The 19,203-nt window shown below is 48.5% G+C and overlaps 1 protein-coding gene across 10 annotated transcripts in view; it reads left to right on the top strand.

The window, feature by feature from the left end:
- Nucleotides 1–19,203, top strand: part of TNRC6A (trinucleotide repeat containing adaptor 6A) — a 281,908-nt gene that overhangs the window by 175,260 nt on the left and 87,445 nt on the right. For 6 of the 10 annotated variants that reach the window (XM_078664811.1, XM_078664808.1, XM_078664807.1 and 3 more), the window contains 2 exons: nucleotides 16,742–16,873; nucleotides 16,955–17,032. In XM_078664811.1, the coding sequence (XP_078520937.1) occupies nucleotides 16,742–16,873; nucleotides 16,955–17,032 (210 nt within the window). The remainder of the gene's footprint in view (nucleotides 1–16,741; nucleotides 16,874–16,954; nucleotides 17,033–19,203) is intronic. The other 4 variants (XM_078664812.1, XM_078664809.1, XM_078664814.1 and 1 more) reach the window with 1 other exon arrangement.

The raw sequence follows: 19,203 nt of genomic DNA, 5'->3' as shown, positions 1-19,203 counted from the left end.
GCAAACAGCTGGCGCATAGCTAATACGCAAGCGCTACTTGCACGGTGTGACAGAGCTCATTATGATGAATTAGAAAAACTCATCATGCATCTCCCTAAAGAACATCAAAAGAAGGCAGATCAACTCATACAAGAGGGAAAGATAATAACTAATACTTCCATTAAGTGCGCCCTAGACGCAGCAGACACTGCAGCAAGATCCATAAACACAAGCATCATGCTAAGAAGACATGCATGGCTGAGTTTCAGGGTTCAAACAAGAGGTACAAACATCATTATTGAACCAACCTTTTGATGAGAAAACATTTTTCGGCTCAGGGTCAGATGAGGCCTTAGAAAAGATGAAAAAAGATACGGAAACGGCTAAATCAATGGGAGCATTGCAACAGCCAACTCAAAGAGGTTCCCTTCGTAGGTCCACCTATAGAGGAGGATCCAAAAATACAGGTACAAGCCAGCAACCAACCTCTTTTACACCAACATCACCCAGAGGTAATTCTAGAGGCAGTTACAGAGGTAACAACAACAAGGGTAGAGGTCGCGGAAACAACAACAACCGCAACTCTCCAACCCCAAAGCAGTGACTTCATACAGCTCCCCCAGACCATATAACAGCGGTCGGGGGACGCCTATCACAGTTCCTACCCGTCTGGGAAAACATCACATCAGACAGGTGGGTGAGACAAATTATCCAACATGGTAATTGCCTGGAACTCACAGCTACCCCACCAAACATCCCCCCCAAACAGCGTCAAGATCACCTAACACTGTTAAAACAAGAAGTACTATCCCTACTAGAAAAGCATGCCATAGAGAAGGTTCCACAACACCAACAAGGAACAGGAGTATACTCCCTATACTTCCTAATCCCCAAAAAAGACTGGTCTCTAAGGCCAATACTAGACCTCAGACCTCTCAATGCATACATAAATTCGGAACATTTCCACATGGTCACGCTCCAACAAGTACTTCCTTTACTGAAGAAAGGGGACTTTCTTTCTACACTGGATCTAAAAGACGCTTACTTTCATATCCCTATTCACAAAGCCCACAGGAAATACCTCCGGTTTATGGTAGAAGGACAACATTATCAATTCAAAGTCCTTCCATTTGGGGTCACAACGGCACCAAGAGTGTTCACAAAATGCCTAGCAGTGGTTGCAGCTTACCTAAGAAGACAACAAATACATGTCTTCCCTTACTTGGACGACTGGCTAATAAAGGCCAAGTCACAAGAAGAATGTCTTCAGAACACACAAAAGACAATTCAGCTGCTGCACCAGCTAGGGTTTACGGTGAACTACACAAAGTCACACTTGCAACCAAGCAAGGTTCAACAATATCTAGGGGCTACTATAGACACAGAAAAAGCCAAAGTATACCCCAATCCAGTCAGGATCCAAACAATGCCTACAGTCATTCAAAAATTTCAACCACAACACTCACTAACAGCGCGAGTGTTCATGCAGCTATTAGGGATGATGTCATACTGCTAATACCATATGCCAAACTACAAATGCGTCCGCTGCAAGAATGCTTAGCGACACAGTGGAATCAGGCTCAAGGACAGATTACAGATCTGGTGTTGGTAGACGACCGCACACACCGCTCTCTGAAGTGGTGGAACACAACAAACATTGCCAAGGGGCGGTCGTTCCTAGAACCAATTCCACAGGTGATAATAACAGCGGATGCATCGCTCACTGGATGGGGAGCGCATATGGAGAAATATACAGTACAGGGAAGATGGAGTGTGCAGGAAAAAAGACTGCACATCAATCATCTAGAACTACTAGCAGTGTTTCTAGCATTGAAAGCCTTTCAAATGCACGTTATCAACAAAGCAGTCCTGATCAGAACAGACAACATGACAGCAATGTATTATATTCAAAAACAGGGGGGGATGCACTCTCTCCAACTATCCAGACTAGCGCAGGAAATCTGGAGATGGGCCATTCCTCAAAACATCTATCTATTAGCCGAACACCTACCAGGAGTTCAAAATCAGATATCAGACATCTTAAGCAGACAGTCAGAACAAATACACGAATGGGAACTGCACCACCAAATACTGCAGCCATTCTTCCAAAGATGGGGACAACCAGAGATAGATCTCTTTGCCACTCATCAGAACGCAAAATGCCAAAGCTTCGCATCTAGGTACCCACACCACCTGTCGCAGGGCAATGCGTTATGGATAAATTGGTCCAACAAATTTGCATACGCTTTTCCCCCTCTCCCACTAATCCCATTAGTGGTCCGAAAGCTGCAACAACACTCAATGACCATGATACTAGTAGCACCCACGTGGGCACGACAGCCGTGGTTCACCACGCTCCTGCAACTCTCACAGGTGCCACACCAAAAGCTAAGAATTTTAGCCATGCACCTTACACAGAACCATGGAGAAATAATGCACCCACATCCCAAACAACTGAACCTAGCGATCTGGCTCCTGAAATCCTAGAATTTGGATACTTAGATCTACCCCCAAACTGTATGGAGATCATTAAGCAGGCGAGACGTCCCACCACCAGAGCATGCTACGCAGCGAAGTGGAAAAGGTTTGCTGTATACTGTACCAGTAATAACATCAACCCTCTGGACGTATCAACAAAAGATATTATTTGCTATTTACTACACTTACAGCAATGTAATCTTGCGTACACATCTATCAGAGTACATCTAGCAGCTATAGCAGCGTACCTACAAAACAGGCAACACCTATCCCTGTTTAGAGTGCCAGCAATCAAAGCCTTCATGGAAGGCCTTAAAAGAGTCATTCCACCAAGATTACCACCTTCCCCGGTCTGGAACTTCAACATAGTGCTCACCAGACTAATGGGACCACCTTTCGAACCTATGCATAGGTGTGAAATACAATTCCTTACATGGAAGGTGGCCTTCCTTATAGCCATTACCTCCCTCAGGAGAGTAAGCGAATTACAGGCATTGACAATACAAGAACCATTCCTACAGTTACACCAGAATAAAGTGGTTCTTAGAACAAACCCAAAGTTCTTGCCTAAAGTAATTTCAGCATTTCACATCAATCAACCAGTGGAACTACCAGTCTTTTTCCCAAAACCACAGACGGTAGCAGAAAGGGCCCTACATACATTAGATGTCAAAAGGGCAATTTTGTACTACATAGAAAGGACACAAAATTTTAGGAAAACTAAACAACTATTTGTAGTGTTTCCCCCAACACATAAGGGCAATCCTATCTCTAAAGCGGGCATTGCCAGATGGATTGTAAGATGTATACAAATATGTTACATAAAAGCAAAGAGAACATTAACTGTTCCTCCTAGAGCTCATTCCACACGTAAGCTAGGAGCATCTATGGCATTCTTAGGAAACATTCCCCTAGATGACATATGCAGAGCAGCAACTTGGTCTACACCACGTACCTTCACAAAACACTACTGTGTTGATGTGCAGGCTACACAAGCCAGAGTGGGCCAAGCTGTATTAAAAACTTTATTTCAAACGGTTGCGACAGACACTGGTGACCACCGCTAGGAGGTAACTGCTGTATAATCTATTCATAAATGTACCATCTGCAGCCCATATGCCTCGAACAGAATATGCTACTTACCAGTATGCATCTGTTCTTGGCATAGAGGGCTGCAGAGTGGTACATGCCCTCCATGCCTCCCCGGAAACCTGTGTCTGTCCCAACATTATCTTATTTAGATACACTTACATGGGCATCTCTTTCTGTATTCTATTACACTACTCCATCTAACCCTACTATGGCAAAACAATCTAAGGATGGAGCCGATGCCCATGCGCACTAACACCCAGAGGAGGAGTCATCGATCTCGTGACGACAAAGACTTCTCCAAGAGAAAAACAAGTGCAATCATCCGAGCCCAACACCAGATGGCGATCTATTCATAAATGTACCACTCTGCAGCCCTCTATGCCAAGAACAGATGCATACTGGTAAGTAGCATATTCCTTACATTGTTCCAGACCGCCAAGAGCAGCAGGCTCTCGACCAAGGGATCCAGAAACACATCTGGTGGTGGCAGCTGGGGAGCAGCCACTCAGGCAGGACAGAAGACTTGGGTCGTTTTTTAGGGGGGCGTCTCTAAGATACCTTCTGAGTGCATTTTTCATTAAATCCCACACTGGCATCACTGTGGGTATTATGTGCTGAGAAGTTTGGTATCAAACTTCCCAGTTTTCAGTAAAGCCATTATGATGCGGAGGAGTTTGTAATGACAAACTCCCAGCACCATATACTCTTAATGGCATTACTGCACTTAACAATGTCTAAGAATTGGTTTAGACACAGTAGGGTGTCGGAGCTCATGTACCTGTAGCCTCACCACTGGTATAGTGCGCCCAGCTAGAGAGCTGGCTTACCTATGCTGGGGCAGTGGCTTGTGTATGTGTCTGTAAAGGTACAGGGCTTCTTAAGTGTGGCACAATACGTGCTGCAGCCCTGGAGGCCTTCCCTGGCCACAGTGCCCTTGGTACCATGTACAAGGGACTTGCATGTGGCCAAAGAGTACCATTGGGTTTTGTAGCAATGCAGATCTGAAAGAAACAGGTTAGTATTAGATTCCTTACCTTAGAATATCCCCAGGCGTCAGTCTGGATCCGGAAACTTTTGCGTAGCAGTACCCCTGCGCGTCGGTAGGCGTCGTCTGCAGGCGTCTCCTGCGGCTCCGCGTCCGTCGTCGGCGTCGTGCGCCGTGATGACGTCGCTGGAGTATATAGACGCCGCCTCCGCGCGCTGACGTCCGTTCTTCTTTTTTCCGCGCCAGTTAGCGCAGATCCGAAGAGCAGTACTCCGGTCTTTTGACCAAAGTTTTTGAATCTTTCTGTTACTCTTAAGGTGCCGGTAGGATGCCCGGTTTTAAGAATTGTGACGGCTGTGACCGCACGATGTCGGTCACGGACCATCACCGACTCTGCCTCCGGTGCCTGGGCCCGGACCACAACGTGGACGCCTGCGTCGATTGCCGGGCCTTGACGAATAAAGCTAGACGGGAGCGGTCCCGCAAGCTACTCGAGTTCCGGGTGTCGGCCCCGCGTCGAGAGCGGTCCCGGTCCGGACGGAGGTCCAGGGAGCGATCGAGGGAGCGGTCGCGGAGCCGTCACGAGCGCTCCGAGAGTCATCACCATTCCTCTGGTTCCTCAGGTAGGAAGCACAAGAAGTCGGGGCGTCGTCATCGTACCCCCGACTCCCCCCCCGACGCGGCCGGGGGTTCGGGTGGCCCCACCCCCGCGGCTCCGCGTGAGTCGCCGGCGCGACCTGCTCCATACCCTACGGTCCCTGGGCAAGGCGCGGCGCCCGAAGAGATAGAGGCGTTCCTCATGGCCATGAGGGCACTGTCTCCTCCGACGGGGCCTGCGGGCCCGGTGGTCCTGTCCGGGGGCCCTAGCGGTTCGGGTGCTCCTGCCTCGACGCCGTCGGGTGCTCCGGCCCCGACGTCGCCGACGGCTCCGGCCCCGGCGCCGCAGGGGCCTTCAGGGTCGACGCCGGCTGGTCCACCGGCCTCTCCGACGCCGATTCCATCGGGGCAACCCACGGTGCCGCCCCCTCAGGTTCGCCTGTTGATAGGAACGTGGCCAGACGCCACCGTCAGTGTACGGATGACCCAAAGTTCTTGTCCACCCATCCCACCCCTGAGAGCCTGGTGATCCAGGCCTCGACTTCCCAGTCCGCATTCCCGTCGGCCCCGCCCGACCGGGAATCTAAGAGGTACGACCAGTATGGTAAGAAGGTCTTTTCGTCCCTGAGTCTGGGACTGCGGTCTTGCAACACCGCGTGCCTCTTAGGCTGCTACACCCACTCTCTGTGGGATACGGTCGCGGAACTGCTGCCTGAATGCCCGCTGGAGGTACGGGCTAAGCTCGGCAAGGCTATGATTGAAGGCCGAGACGCAGCAAGATACTCCATAAGGTGTGGTCTTGATACGACCGACTCACTGGGCAGGGCGATGTCCACGGCGGTGGCGATTCGTCGCCACGCCTGGCTGAGACCCGCCAATTTCTCGGCAGATGTCCAGAATGCATTGATGGACATGCCGTTTGATGGCAGTCGCCTGTTTGGCGACAAAGCGGACCACGCGCTGGAACGCTTCAAGGACTCCAGGGTCACGGCCAAGTCCTTGGGTCTCTCGACCCAGCGCCAGCAAACGGGTTCGTTTTGCTCCTTTCGTGGCCACGGAAGGGGCGGTCCCACACGTGCTGCCAGCCACGCGCCGCAACAGGCTTCTCAACGCGCCGGCGGCTGTGGGAACCGCCGTGGTCGCGGTCGGGGACAGCGGCGAGGTCAGTCCACACCTCCCCCCGCAGCTTCCGCTTCTAAAGCCTCCTAGTCCGTGCTTTCAGGCCCATGTGACGCCGGTGGGCGGCAGGGTTCGCCATCACCTCTCCCACTGGCACACAATAACATCGGACAGGTGGGTGCTGCAGCTCGTCCGAAGGGGCTACTCCCTCCCCTTCGAGACCACTCCTCCAGCCATGCCACCGCAGAACCACCGTGTGTCGGGGGACCACTTGACACTTCTGCAGGAGGAAGTTACGGCCCTCTTGGCCAAGGGGGCCATCGAGCGCGTTCCTGGGCCAGAAGTAGGATGTGGTTGCTATTCCCACTACTTTCTGGTGCCCAAGAAGGACAAAGGGGGTCTACGTCCTATCTTGGACCTAAGGAACGTCAACGGCTTCCTCCGGAAGGAGAAGTTCAAGATGTTGACATTGGCTCAGGTCTTGGCTGTTCTAGACCCGCAAGACTGGATGGTAGCGTTGGACTTGCAGGATGCGTATTTTCACATCCCCGTCCTGCCGGCGTTACCTGCGGTTCACGGTAGGCCAGGAGCATTTTCAGTTTATCGTGCTCCCCTTCGGCCTTACCAGCGCCCCACGGGTGTTCACAAAGGTGATGGCGGTGGTCGCAGCCCATCTGCGCAGATCAGGGGTGTCAGTCTTCCCCTATCTAGACGACTGGTTGTTGAAGGCGGGCTCGCCCCAGACAGTCGTCCACCACCTTCAGATGACGGCAGACCTCCTGCATGGGCTGGGGTTTTCTATCAATGTGCCGAAATCACACCTGTGTTCCTCCCAAAAGCTCCTTTTCATCGGAGCGGTTCTCGACTCGGCGCAGTTTCGGGTCTATCCACCGGAACGGCGGGTCCAGGATATACAGGCTTTGATTCCCATCTTCCAGCCGTTATCCCGGGTTTCGGTCAGGTTGACGCTGCGGCTACTGGGGCTGATGACTTCCTGCATCCTTCTGGTGCATCACGCCCGGTGGCGGATGCGGGCTCTGCAGTGGGACCTGAAGTTTCAGTGGGCCCAGCATCAGGGCAACTTGTACGACCATGTCTTGATCTCGGAGGGCACTGCGAGACAACTGCAGTGGTGGCTTACGGACCGCGACTGGGTCAGAGGCAGACCCCTCTCCCTTCCCCAGCCGGAGCACGTTGTTGTGACGGATGCGTCCCTCCAGGGCTGGGGAGGCCACTTGGGAGAGGCAGAGATCAGAGGCATCTGGTCTCCGGCGGAGTCCCGGCTCCATATAAACCTGTTGGAGCTACGGGCGATTCGTCTGGCACTGAAGGCATTCCTCCCCTTTGTCAACAGGAGTGTAGTGCAGGTGTTCACGGACAACACCACCGCCATGTGGTACTGCAACAAACAAGGCGGGGTGGGGTCGTGGACCCTTTGCCAGGAGGCCCTGCGTCTCTGGCAATGGCTGGAACGTCAGGGCGTGACTCTGACGGTTCAACACCTGGCAGGTTCTCTGAACGCCAGGGCGGACGAACTCAGCCGTCGGTGCTCGATGGATCACGAATGGCGTCTGAACTCGGACGTGGCGCAAGGCCTCTTTCTGCGATGGGGAGAGCCTTGGTTAGATCTATTCGCCACAGAAGAGAACGCGCAATGTCATCAGTTCTGCGCGTTGGAGTTTCCAAGACGGCACTCTCACGGCGACGCCTTTCGGCGCGAGTGGAGTTGCGGTCTGTTATACGCCTTTCCGCCTATACCACTTCTGCCCAGAGTGCTGAAGATCAGGCGCGACCGGGCCCAAGTCATCCTTGTGGCTCCGGACTGGGCTCGAAGATACTGGTATCCCGAGCTACTCAGCATGTCAGTCGGTCCCCCGATCCGCCTGCCCCTTCAGGAGGACCTTCTGTCGCAGCAGCAGGGGACGGTCCTCCACCCGAACCTGTCCAGCCTCCACCTCCATGCGTGGAGATTGAGCGGCGACAGTTGAGGCCATTCGACTTGCCTCCTGAAGTCTGTGATGTGATTATGGCAGCCAGGCGTCCCTCCACGAAGTCTGTATACGCCTGCCGGTGGAACAGATTTGTGGCATGGTGCACAGCAAAGGCTGTGGATCCTCTTTCTGCCCCTCTTACCGAGTTTCTCCTCTTTCTTCTCTCTCTTGCCCAGCAGGGCTCTGCTCTGGGCACTATCAAGGGCTACCTTTCTGCCTTTCTGAGGCTGCCTGATCAACCTTCTTTGTTCAAGTCCCCTATTGTGACAAGATTCTTGAAGGGCATCACTCGCATGTATCCACCTGTCCCGTTTGTGATGCCTCAGTGGGACTTGAACCTGGTTCTGACTTTCTTGATGTGTGCTCCCTTCGAGCCACTTCATTCCTGTCCTCTCCGTCTCCTGACTTTAAAGACGGCCTTCCTGGTTGCCATCACCTCTGCCAGGAGAGTGAGTGAGCTCCAGGCTCTTTCTGTCAAACCTCCTTTCATGTCCATTCATCCAGACAAGGTGGTTCTGAGAACTAGACCTTCTTTCCTGCCCAAAGTAGTCTCTGCTTTTCACATCGGGCAGTCCATCACCTTACCCTCCTTCTTCCCGCCTCCGCATCCTTCAAAGGATGAAGAGTGGCTCCATCGTCTGGACCCAAAACGTGCGCTTTCATTTTATATGGATCGCACACGCCAGTTCCGGGTGGATGACCAACTGTTTGTTGGCTACGTGGGTACGAAGAAGGGACGGGCGGTACATAAACGGTCCATCTCTCGGTGGGTCGTTCTCTGCATCAAAGCGTGCTACTCTTTGGCTCGGAAGGAGCCTCCTGTTGGGCTGAGGGCCCATTCCGCTCGGGCCACGGCGGCTACTACTGCCCTGGGCCGGGGAGTCCCCTTGCAGGACATTTGCCAGGCGGCTACGTGGGCCTCGCTGCACACCTTTGCGAGGCACTACTGCCTGGACAGTCAAGTCCGGAGGGATGGCTTCTTTGGCCGTTCGGTCCTCCAGGACTTTCTGGTGTAGGATTGTATCGGTTCGCAGACCCACCACCGGGGTTGGTATTGCTGGGGTATCTATTCTAAGGTAAGGAATCTAATACTAACCTGTTTCTTTCAGATGAACAAGTTACTTACCTTCGGTAACGATATATCTGTAAGAAACAGTAGTTAGTATTAGATTCCTTACCGCCCCGCCCATCCTCCCCGTTCTGCGAACTGATACCTAGGGTTAAGGACTTCCCTTTCAGGGCCCTAGTTTCAAATGGCACCAGTGTTGGTTCTCGCATGGCTCTGCGTGTTCTGGCGCGGAAAAGCTATGTACAAAGAACTGACGTCAGCGCGCGGAGGCGGCGTCTATATACTCCAGCGACGTCATCACGACGCCGACGACGGACGCGGAGCCGCAGGAGACGCCTGCAGACGACGCCTACCGACGCGCAGGGGTACTGCTACGCAAAAGTTTCCGGATCCAGACTGACGCCTGGGGATATTCTAAGGTAAGGAATCGAATACTAACTACTGTTTCTTACAGATATATCGTTACCGAAGGTAAGTAACTTGTTCTTTAGGGAAATAACATAGGCCCTGGGTACCTGGTTGGCAGGAATCCAGCCCTAAGGTTGATTCTGAAGTCTGCTTGGGAACTGACCTAGATGCTGAGTGAGCTCACACAATCAGAAGAGCTGTAAGAGAAAGAAAAATATGCATTGACTTAGCACATAGCACCCCCCCACACACACAACCTGCATTACCTGGTCAGTCCCACTGAAAGATGAGAAGGCTCACATGTGCAGAGGCCGTGTTGGAAGAGCTTAGAACCACTATCTTAATGAAAAATTGGCCCACAGAGTATCCCACCACTGCAGTCACCAGCTCATGTAGATTCTGCTACTAAACCTTCAGAGGATCTTCTGGACCCTTGGGAGGAGCCATCCCAACGATAATGGGAATGACCCCAGGTATGACTTTGATTTAGAAGACCTCACAGGAAAGACCCTTGTTTGGAGCCCTATCCTTGAATAAGCCTTTCCCACTGGATGATGCTGCTTATTATCATTTAGTTCTCCAAAGGGTGGGTAACCACTATAAAGTTAAACTAAATGTGGTGGAGTAATACTTACTAAAGATGCTCTCAATAACAGAGCTCTCAGTGAAGTTCTTGCTGATGCTTAAGAATATGATCGGGTGCTTGGCAGAAAACTAAGGACTCCATAAAACCCAGGGTGATCACTTCAGGGCTGGAGACCAAAATAAAAAGCAGTCCTTTAGGATCACTTATGCTTGAGGGTACTTTGTTGCCCAATTCCATGGTAGTCCATTTAGCCAGGAAAAGTGTTTGCGCCTGTTAGTGAAGTGGCCCACTTCCAGATAAGTAAAGTAAGTGAATTGATGCTACTGGCAAAAGAGTTAAATGAATCTTTTGCAATTGGAAAAGTCTGGACCGCTTCATTCAGTATGAATTATATTGTTTATGTAAACAGTTCAAATGTTCTTTTAGTGAAGCGCTCATGTGATCACACAGTGAGTAAGAACATTTAAAGTGTGTGTAAAACAAGAAAATGGAACACTATCTCGAAGTGTGATTGAGTAATTTTTAGGCCCATGGATTAATTGATCAGATGGTGCTCTGAACACTGAAGGAATTATACATTCCTGCCGGACCTTGGACCCTTAAAGCTGCCATGGCATTTGATTCCTTCTTTACTCGCATTCAAATTGAATTCTTGGATAGCTCTACAGCCATAGCAAATGAATTTAAAATTGAACTCTTTAGCCATTTAGTCCCTAGACCTGAAAATTACTTACTACTTGACTTCTAAATATCATTTAATCTTCATTTGTTTTATACATACGTTTTCACTGTTCTTACTCACTGTGTGATCACATGAGCACTTGACTGAAAAAGCTTTTGAACTGTTTATACAAACAATACAGTTCATATTGAATGAATGGGTCCAGCCTTTTCCTATTTCAAATGAATCATTCCATTGTTGATTTGCTTTGAATTTTGTGATTATCACTCGTCTCCCCACTCAGAACCTTTGTTTTTATGTCTTTACGTGCCACAAGTTCCAGGTGGTTTTGGGCTGCCCCTGTTCTTAATAATTCCTGATCAGAGCAGCTTGGCCGATTGAGAATGTATTTGGCCTGTTATCCAAGTATGACATGTATTACTGGAGGTACGTGGAACAGTGGTAAACCATTCTGAGATTCCCCTTGCAAAAGAGGCAAGGTGTTGGTCAAAGAAAGACAAAATTATCTCAAATGCAAACATCAGATGCGCCCTGCATGCTGCTATCACACATTGGGACAAACATGTTCATCCTTCTTCAGGGACCTAACTAGTTCAGAGTCTTGGTCTTTTGCTCTGAAGGCCAGCCACACTTTCTCAGTGTTCTTTTCAACAACAAACCTATTTTCCGTTATCTGGTGGATGCTGTGGTCGAAAAAGTAGGAGTGCCCAGACACAACCAAGGCAGTGCTACCACTCCAGGCCTAGACGGGTAGTATATGGTTTCAGTGGCACCAGGCGAGAGCTGGGGAAAAATCTGCCCCAGCATTCTCAGCAGTCCTTAAAAGAAAGTCAAACTCCATAAACTCACTCGAAGAGGGTTCTGGGGCAACATTTGCGGTAAAGCCATAAGAGTCCAAGCTAAGGGTTTGCTGCCTCAAAACTATGACTTACTTATTCCTTTCTTCTGGAGCAATGTCTGCACTTCTTGCAGCAGCCGTAGGTGTTCCTAGTTGATGGGGGGGAGGGGGAGGGTGATATTTTGGGATACTCAGTGTGAGATGAAACTCCAGGCAATAAATGTGGGCTGTGATGGAAAATTCCCCCTGGTCCACTGTTATCTCTTCCCAGTGGTAAAATTGTACTCTTAATCCCATCTACACAGCTACTGTACCTTTGCTCCCTTTCAGTAAGTCAGTGCAATACTTTAGCATCTCCTGGTTGTAGCAAACCTTTTTCAGGACCTGCAGTACAAAAAGCCAAGTCAACAAGACCTACTGTGTTTTTGTGACGTTATGTTCTTGTCATCACACACATCACAGTCTGCCAGGTGTGCCAAGCTTTTTCCTTAAATCTAAACTTAAATACCTGTTCGAGGCATATAGGCTGCAGATGGTACATTTATGAATAGATCGCCATCTGGTGTTGGGCTCGGATGATTGCACTTGTTTTTCTCTTGGAGAAGTCTTTGTCGTCACGAGATCGATGATGACTCCTCTGGGTGCTAGTGCGCATGGGCATCGGCTTCATCCTTAGATTGTTTTTTTCCGCCATCGGGTTCGGATGAGGATCGAAGCGCTCCGGATCGACTTCGACAAAGAAAGTTATATTCGGCGCGTATTCCCTTTCCAATTCGACGGTATTGTTATCGAACGCGGCTACACTTCCATTTCGACGCGTTTCGATGTCAACAACAAGATTTCCAACTGCTACGTCGACGAGACCAAGAGGCCCATCTCGACGTAGTCCAGCCCGGAGTCCATGGAAAGGACTCCATTCAAAAAATGTCCAACGTGTGGTGCTAAGTTTCCACACAAGGACCTACACGAGGTGTGCAACCTCTGCTTGTCCCCTGAACACGAATCCAGGGACTGTGAAGCCTGCGCGGCATTCTCCTCCAAGTCAAGTTTTTGTTAGTCAGTCTAAAACCTCTTGGTGAATGCTACATGCCTTCTGGGTCCCTGTATCCATGCTCTGATAAAATCTAGTTTTACCAACCATTACTGTCCCCCAGAACATATAAGAAGCCCTTATTTGAGTTGGTCAATGACTGGTTGGATACTTAGAAGCAGATCCTGAAGTGTGGCACATCTCAGGAAGTGCTGATCAGATTCTGTTAAGTAGCATCACTGCTATCCCTTATATCAACAATAGTGGGCAGTGTGAAGTCGTAGGCCATGGGCTTGGTGGTATTACAGTACAAAAGGGGGTGGTGATGGACGGAGCATCTGAACCAATCAAACACTCACACCCAGTCAAAAGAACTGGGTTTGATCCATCACCGTTCTTTAGCCCACTCTGCCACCCCAGTTCAGACATGGCTATATGCAAATCAGTCTGACCCTGTGCCTCATGGGAACAGTCCAGCCCGAACTGCCAAGCCATGCCTTCCCTGGACTGGAAACAAGCTTCCGAGGACTGGTGTCTGGCATTACAGCCTTCTTCAGCCCGGCTTGCTTGAATCCAGTGGCAAAGTGAGCAAGGGACTCACGTCTGAGCATACCCTGCCACACTTATGGCGGCCAAAAGCGGTACAAAAGGGCGTGGTGATGGACAGAGCATCTGAACCAATCAAACACTCACACCCAGTCAAAAGATCTGGGTTAAATCCATCACCGTTCTTTAGCCCACTCTGCCACCCCAGTTCAGACATGGCCATATGCAAATCAGTCTGACCCTGTGCCTCATGGGAACAGTCCAGCCCGAACTGCCAAGCCATGCCTTCCCTGTACCGGAAACAAGCTTCCGAGGACCGGTTTCTGGCATTACAGCCTTCTTCAGCCCGGCTTGCTTGAATCCAGTGGCAAAGTGGTATTACGCATGTTGCAGTGGGCACAGCAACTGGGAATTTTCTGTCTGGTTCCCTTAATGTGAGAATGTGTGCTCTGTTACCTCTCTTTGGAGGACATAGAGTTAGAATTACGTCCCACAGTAAGGATGTAATATATTGCACATTGGACTATCCATAATGATTGCCACAGCCCTGAACAGGATAGGCGTATGTTGTGTGCTCTATACTTCCCTCTGTATGGGTCAGTTGGGAATGCCTTTATGATCATCTAGTCAAAGGTCTAGTAGGGGTGAGGAGACCCGGACAGGAAATCCTACCTACAAAGCAGGAAGGAACACTTGAAGAAAGACGGGGCAGAGACTTGGGGGGAAATAGGAATTTATTTTTGGAATAGGTGCTGAAGGCTTGGGTATAGATGAACCACAGTGAAAAATGCTATGGGAGGATGTCCCTTGAGGCCTTCCCCTCCAGATGACATTTCGACATAGAGGCAGCAGGGGCCTTCGGATTGGAAATGTAGGTCAAAAAGTAGGAGACCTAACTCCAGCCTACAAGAAGAACCAGTATCTTCCCATGCTTCCCATCACTGTTAACAAGGCAGAGAGCTTTTCTCTAAGCCGGCAGCGGCGGTAACACCTTGCATAGAGAAGAAATATAGGGCCTCAACACAAGACTGCAAATATATTCAGTGCCATGTAGAGCTAGACTCCTTAATTGTTTCTAAGAAATAGGAAGCGAGCCATGTCCTCTGCATCCATATGGCCTCCTCCGGACAAGGAAAGTAAATGGATAAAGGCCGTATGAAGGAAAATGGAGAGGCTTTCAGCCACAATGTGGTGAATTGCTAATTCCAATACCTTATTAAATAGACATGCTCACCAATGCTTGGAGGATATGGAAGACTTCGTCACACCTCTCGGAAACACCATACTAGGACAAAAAGCATTATTCAAGGGGAAAATAACATTGGAAACTCATGCCTCAAGTCAGCCTCCAGTAATGCAGGCATATGAAGTAGGCAGCTGGCTACGGGCACGTTCATGAGAAGACATGTTGCTACACATCTCTGGTTTTAAGTTTGAGGTACAATCCAGTATTCTTGATGAGCGCCTCTCAGGAAACCAGTTCTTTGACCCTGAGGTGGACCAAGCGCTGGAGAAGATTTGAGAGCCCTTCAAGTGTTATGTCTACATTTAAAATGGCAAGCTTTCAGGAAAGGAGAGGACCAGGGAGGCAGATGTTTGGTGCACAAGGTTGGAAGCAGCAAGTGACCAGCCAGTTTCAAGGCCATGGCAATCGCAGCAGCTCAATTCCCTTTTCAAGGCAAAGTTAAACTGAGAGACAGAAACTCTAGAAAATCTCCCTCTGGCTCCTCTAAGTGACTAACTTTCCTCCCCACGCTCACAACACTGCTGTAGGGTAGAGAGTAAAGGACTTGCTCAAAACTGTAAAGTCTTTTCCACAGACAAGTGGGTTGCAAATGTGGTTACTCATGGTTAATATGTAGATTTCATGCAAACCACCAACAAAACCACCAGGTCCAAGAAGGACCAAAGCAAGATCTGAACATGTGGCAAGTCTTAGACATGCACTTTGTAAATGGGTACATAAAGACACACAAATTTCAAATGACTATATTACAGGATATAATACCTTTACTAGATGAAGGGGACTACCTAGCAGCAGTAGCTTTAAGACGCTTACTCCAACATACCCATTCACATAGCACATAAGAAGTTCCTAAAGTTTTTTAATTGAGGAAGAACACAATTCAAAGTCCTACTGTTCGGAATAAATCCCTCGCCAGGGTCTTCACAGAGATGCTGGCAGTGGTAATCATGATCGACATCCCTATAGGAGCTCCCCTATATCGAGTTGCCCTCAAGCTAACACATTTTTGGGGAAAGCAAAGACACTTCTTGATCAAATCACAAGATTGCAGGATTGTGCAAAGCTTGTACATCTAAAAGTTTCAAGTTGCAAAACCATAATTGCAGGTAAGTAACCTGTTTCTTATGAGTTTCACTGGTGCTTAAAAAAAAAATGCATTATGAAAGTACAATTTCTCGTTGAGTCCACCTCTGCCCATTAGCCAAAGAAGATCCTCCCGAGGGTGTTTGTGCCCACACCACTGGGGCAGTGCTGGGTCTATGGCTCTTATGAGAAGTGTTCTGGTGGCTGACATCTGCTGGGCGGTAACATGGTCATCCCTGCATACCTTTGCCAAACATTACTGCTTCGCTGTTCATGCACACTGTGATTGATACTTTGCCAACGCTTTGCTCATTGGCTTGATTGTCACAACTCCCCCAACCATGATTATCACACCCCCACTGCGCCACCCCCCTGCCCCCCAAGCCTCTGGCTCTCTTGCTTGATGAGGTTGTGCTATGAAAGAGATCCCAAGATATGCAAATGTGTCATGTACTGTAATTGCATGCCTTAAGGGGGATGTGAAAACTGCCAGTAACTGACACCAGAGCTACGGTTGTTGTGCAGAATAGGCAGGTGTCATGTATGCTTTCCAAACTCCCTGCACAAGCATTTTGATGCCAACTAGCAGCACTAAAGCTGTGGCAGAGATTTGTTTTACCATTCTGATGGCTTAGTAAGATATTCTTAGTATGTAATCTGCAGAAAGATTTTGTATTTACAGAAATATAGTTACTAAAGGTACTGACATTTATGCATGAGACAAGTCAACCATGTTCATTACTCAGACTGTGTTCTTGTAGGGCTCTGTAGTCCTTAATTAGAATGTATTTTGCATAAAGACCTCAAACATGGTATGAACCTTGGCAGTACCAAAGGTAGGCGCTGATCCTGTCTGGCCAAGACCCTCTGCTGTTTATCTGAAAGTCATATCATTCCCTTGTTAAGGGTGACAACTCTTAGACCCTTAAAATGCGAAGTAATGTTCATCTTCACTGCAACATTTTGTTGAAGAAACCTCTATTATGCAATTAATTCTGCTTTACTTTCTCAGCAGGTTTCAGCTTCATCACTCAAGTATGCGCCAAACAATGGAGGTCTGAACCCACTATTTGGGCCTCAGCAAGTAGCCATGTTGAACCAGCTTTCCCAATTAAACCAGCTGTCTCAAATCTCTCAGTTGCAGGTAAGTTCTGATCATGAATCCATCACTATTATACTGCCATGGGATTAGGACGCCTGTCCTGATTGTTTCTTTTTCTTACAGCGTTTGTTAGCCCAGCAGCAGAAGGTTCAGAACCAGAGAGGTATGGCTCCTGGAGGTCGCCAGCATCAAGACCAGCAGGTTGGTAAAGGCATTTGCTGCTCTGCTAAATCTATGTATGCCAGGAAGCATTGGTAAGAAATTATCATTTTTTACGGAAGTGTGACATTAAATTGTTACTTCGAATAGTATGCAAGTAGTGATTGTCTTTCCTTTTGCTGCTCTGCGTTGGTATAGATGCTCTCAATCAAATTTAACAAGTCAGTGGTACCTTTTTAACTTGGTGTAATGCAGCGAACCAATAAGTCCTCAATTCTTTCTTCTCTATCTCAAGAGTGGCATCTAGTATATGTCAACCTCCAGATGTATGCTGACAATACATTATGCCAGTGAAATGGGCAAATAAAGCTGGTCACATTCACCACTTACCAGGGCCATGGGTTCTTTTGCATTAAAGACAGCTTCTTGTGCTTGCATGAAGCCAAGAACTGTGGTCCTAGTGCTGGGTGGGATAGATCAGTTCTTCAAGTGCCACTGCAATTTAGATGTTTCAAAATTCAAACTCTAATGAGGAATCTGCCTTCTTTTTGTTGAGGCAAAAGGTCTGGGCCCCAAGTCAACACCCAGTATTGATTTTCTTTTTTTTTTTAAACAATTTTTATTATTTTCTGAACATTGTTACAACACCCAGTATTGATATTGTTTCTTTATAAACCATGAGAATGTTCCTCCTGTTTGGTTTAACCACCAAAACGAGTCCATGTGATCCTGAGCTATTGCAAAATTTGACTAAAGCCTTCCTGTTTAAACTATGCCTTAAAAAAACTATTGACCGGCACCAAAGGCTTCAAAATCATCAAGAAGCCAGATTGATTTTTACCATGGACAAGCAACCACATAAAACATTCCTTTAAAGCATGAATTTGGCTGCCTGTATACGAGAGGATAAAGTTCACTTATTTTCACATACACAAGACCTTCAAACCACAGGCTTCTATATTCTGCAAAAGAATAAATAGCGGAGAACATATTTTAGCAGGTAAGTACATCACACACATATATTTGCAACTCAAAAAATCCCCCAAATAACGAACCTTTGCATCCAGGTGCCAACATTACCGGCCACTGGTGAATGCACCATCTATAAAATCGTCAGGGAAACTTGTGTACCTTCCCCCCCAAAACTGTTCGTACTAGGGAAATGTAAGCATTCACCTATGGCGCTAATCTTGATGGCAATCAGTGGACCAGACAAGGATGCAGGGTAAATAATTTCTGGATTCACATGCTGTTCTGTTAAAATTACTTTATTTCGGCCTTCGGGCCCAAAAAATGTACAAACAGTATAAAACGAATAAGACCGATAAAAACATGCATAAACGTTTTAGCCGGAGAGCACTGCACTTTGTCAAAATTGCATTCCAAACATCACAACGGGCTAACCCAACTCCCTCCGGTATGAACACAATGGATGCCTCGCTCCTTGGCTTGGGAGCTCACATGAACGGGTTACAGATCAGGGCATATGGAGCCCTTGGGACGCAGTGACTCGCATAAACTTGCTGCAACTCAAGACAGTTTTTCTGGCACTGAAGGCCTTTCATACAGACATCATAGAGACATCATACAGACAGCACGACAACCATGTTCTACCTCAACAAACAAGGGCAGGATCCCACAAACTGTCCACTCTAGCACAGGCGATATGGATACAGGCCATTCAGAGGCACATCAACGGTCATGATACACCTAACAGGAAGGCAGAACTCAAAGGCAGACAGGCAAGCATCTCATACGAGTGGGAGCTAAAGTACAAGTTGGTGGACATGATATTCAAGAAGTCGGGAACACCAACAATAGACTTTCGTGTTGCAGGATAATGCAAAATGCCCAAAACTTCATGCCAGATTCCCGAACCAACAAGTGCTGCGGAATGCCCTGTCAATTGATTGCACTTTTCCACCAATTCCTTATATATTACTAATATTGGAGATATACGAACATCTAGCTATGACACTAATCCTAATCTGCCAGCAGTGGGCGAGACAGACTGGTACTCTGATCTAATACAAGTGGCACAGGGCAGGAGGATAACCATGCCAACGCTACAAGACATGCCAACAATGCAGGGGCAATGCGTGCACCACCCAGAAGCACACACACACCCCCAGCCTTGCACCATGGCTCCTAGCGAGATAGTTAGGGCACCTACTTTTGCCAGAAAGGACCATGGGGGTGCTAGAGAAAGCTAG

Source organism: Lissotriton helveticus, chromosome 10 (assembly GCF_964261635.1).
Source record: "Lissotriton helveticus chromosome 10, aLisHel1.1, whole genome shotgun sequence".
Lineage (NCBI taxonomy): Eukaryota > Metazoa > Chordata > Amphibia > Caudata > Salamandridae > Lissotriton > Lissotriton helveticus.
Note: the sequence above shows the minus strand (reverse complement) of the source record. Positions and strands in the feature narration are given on the sequence as shown.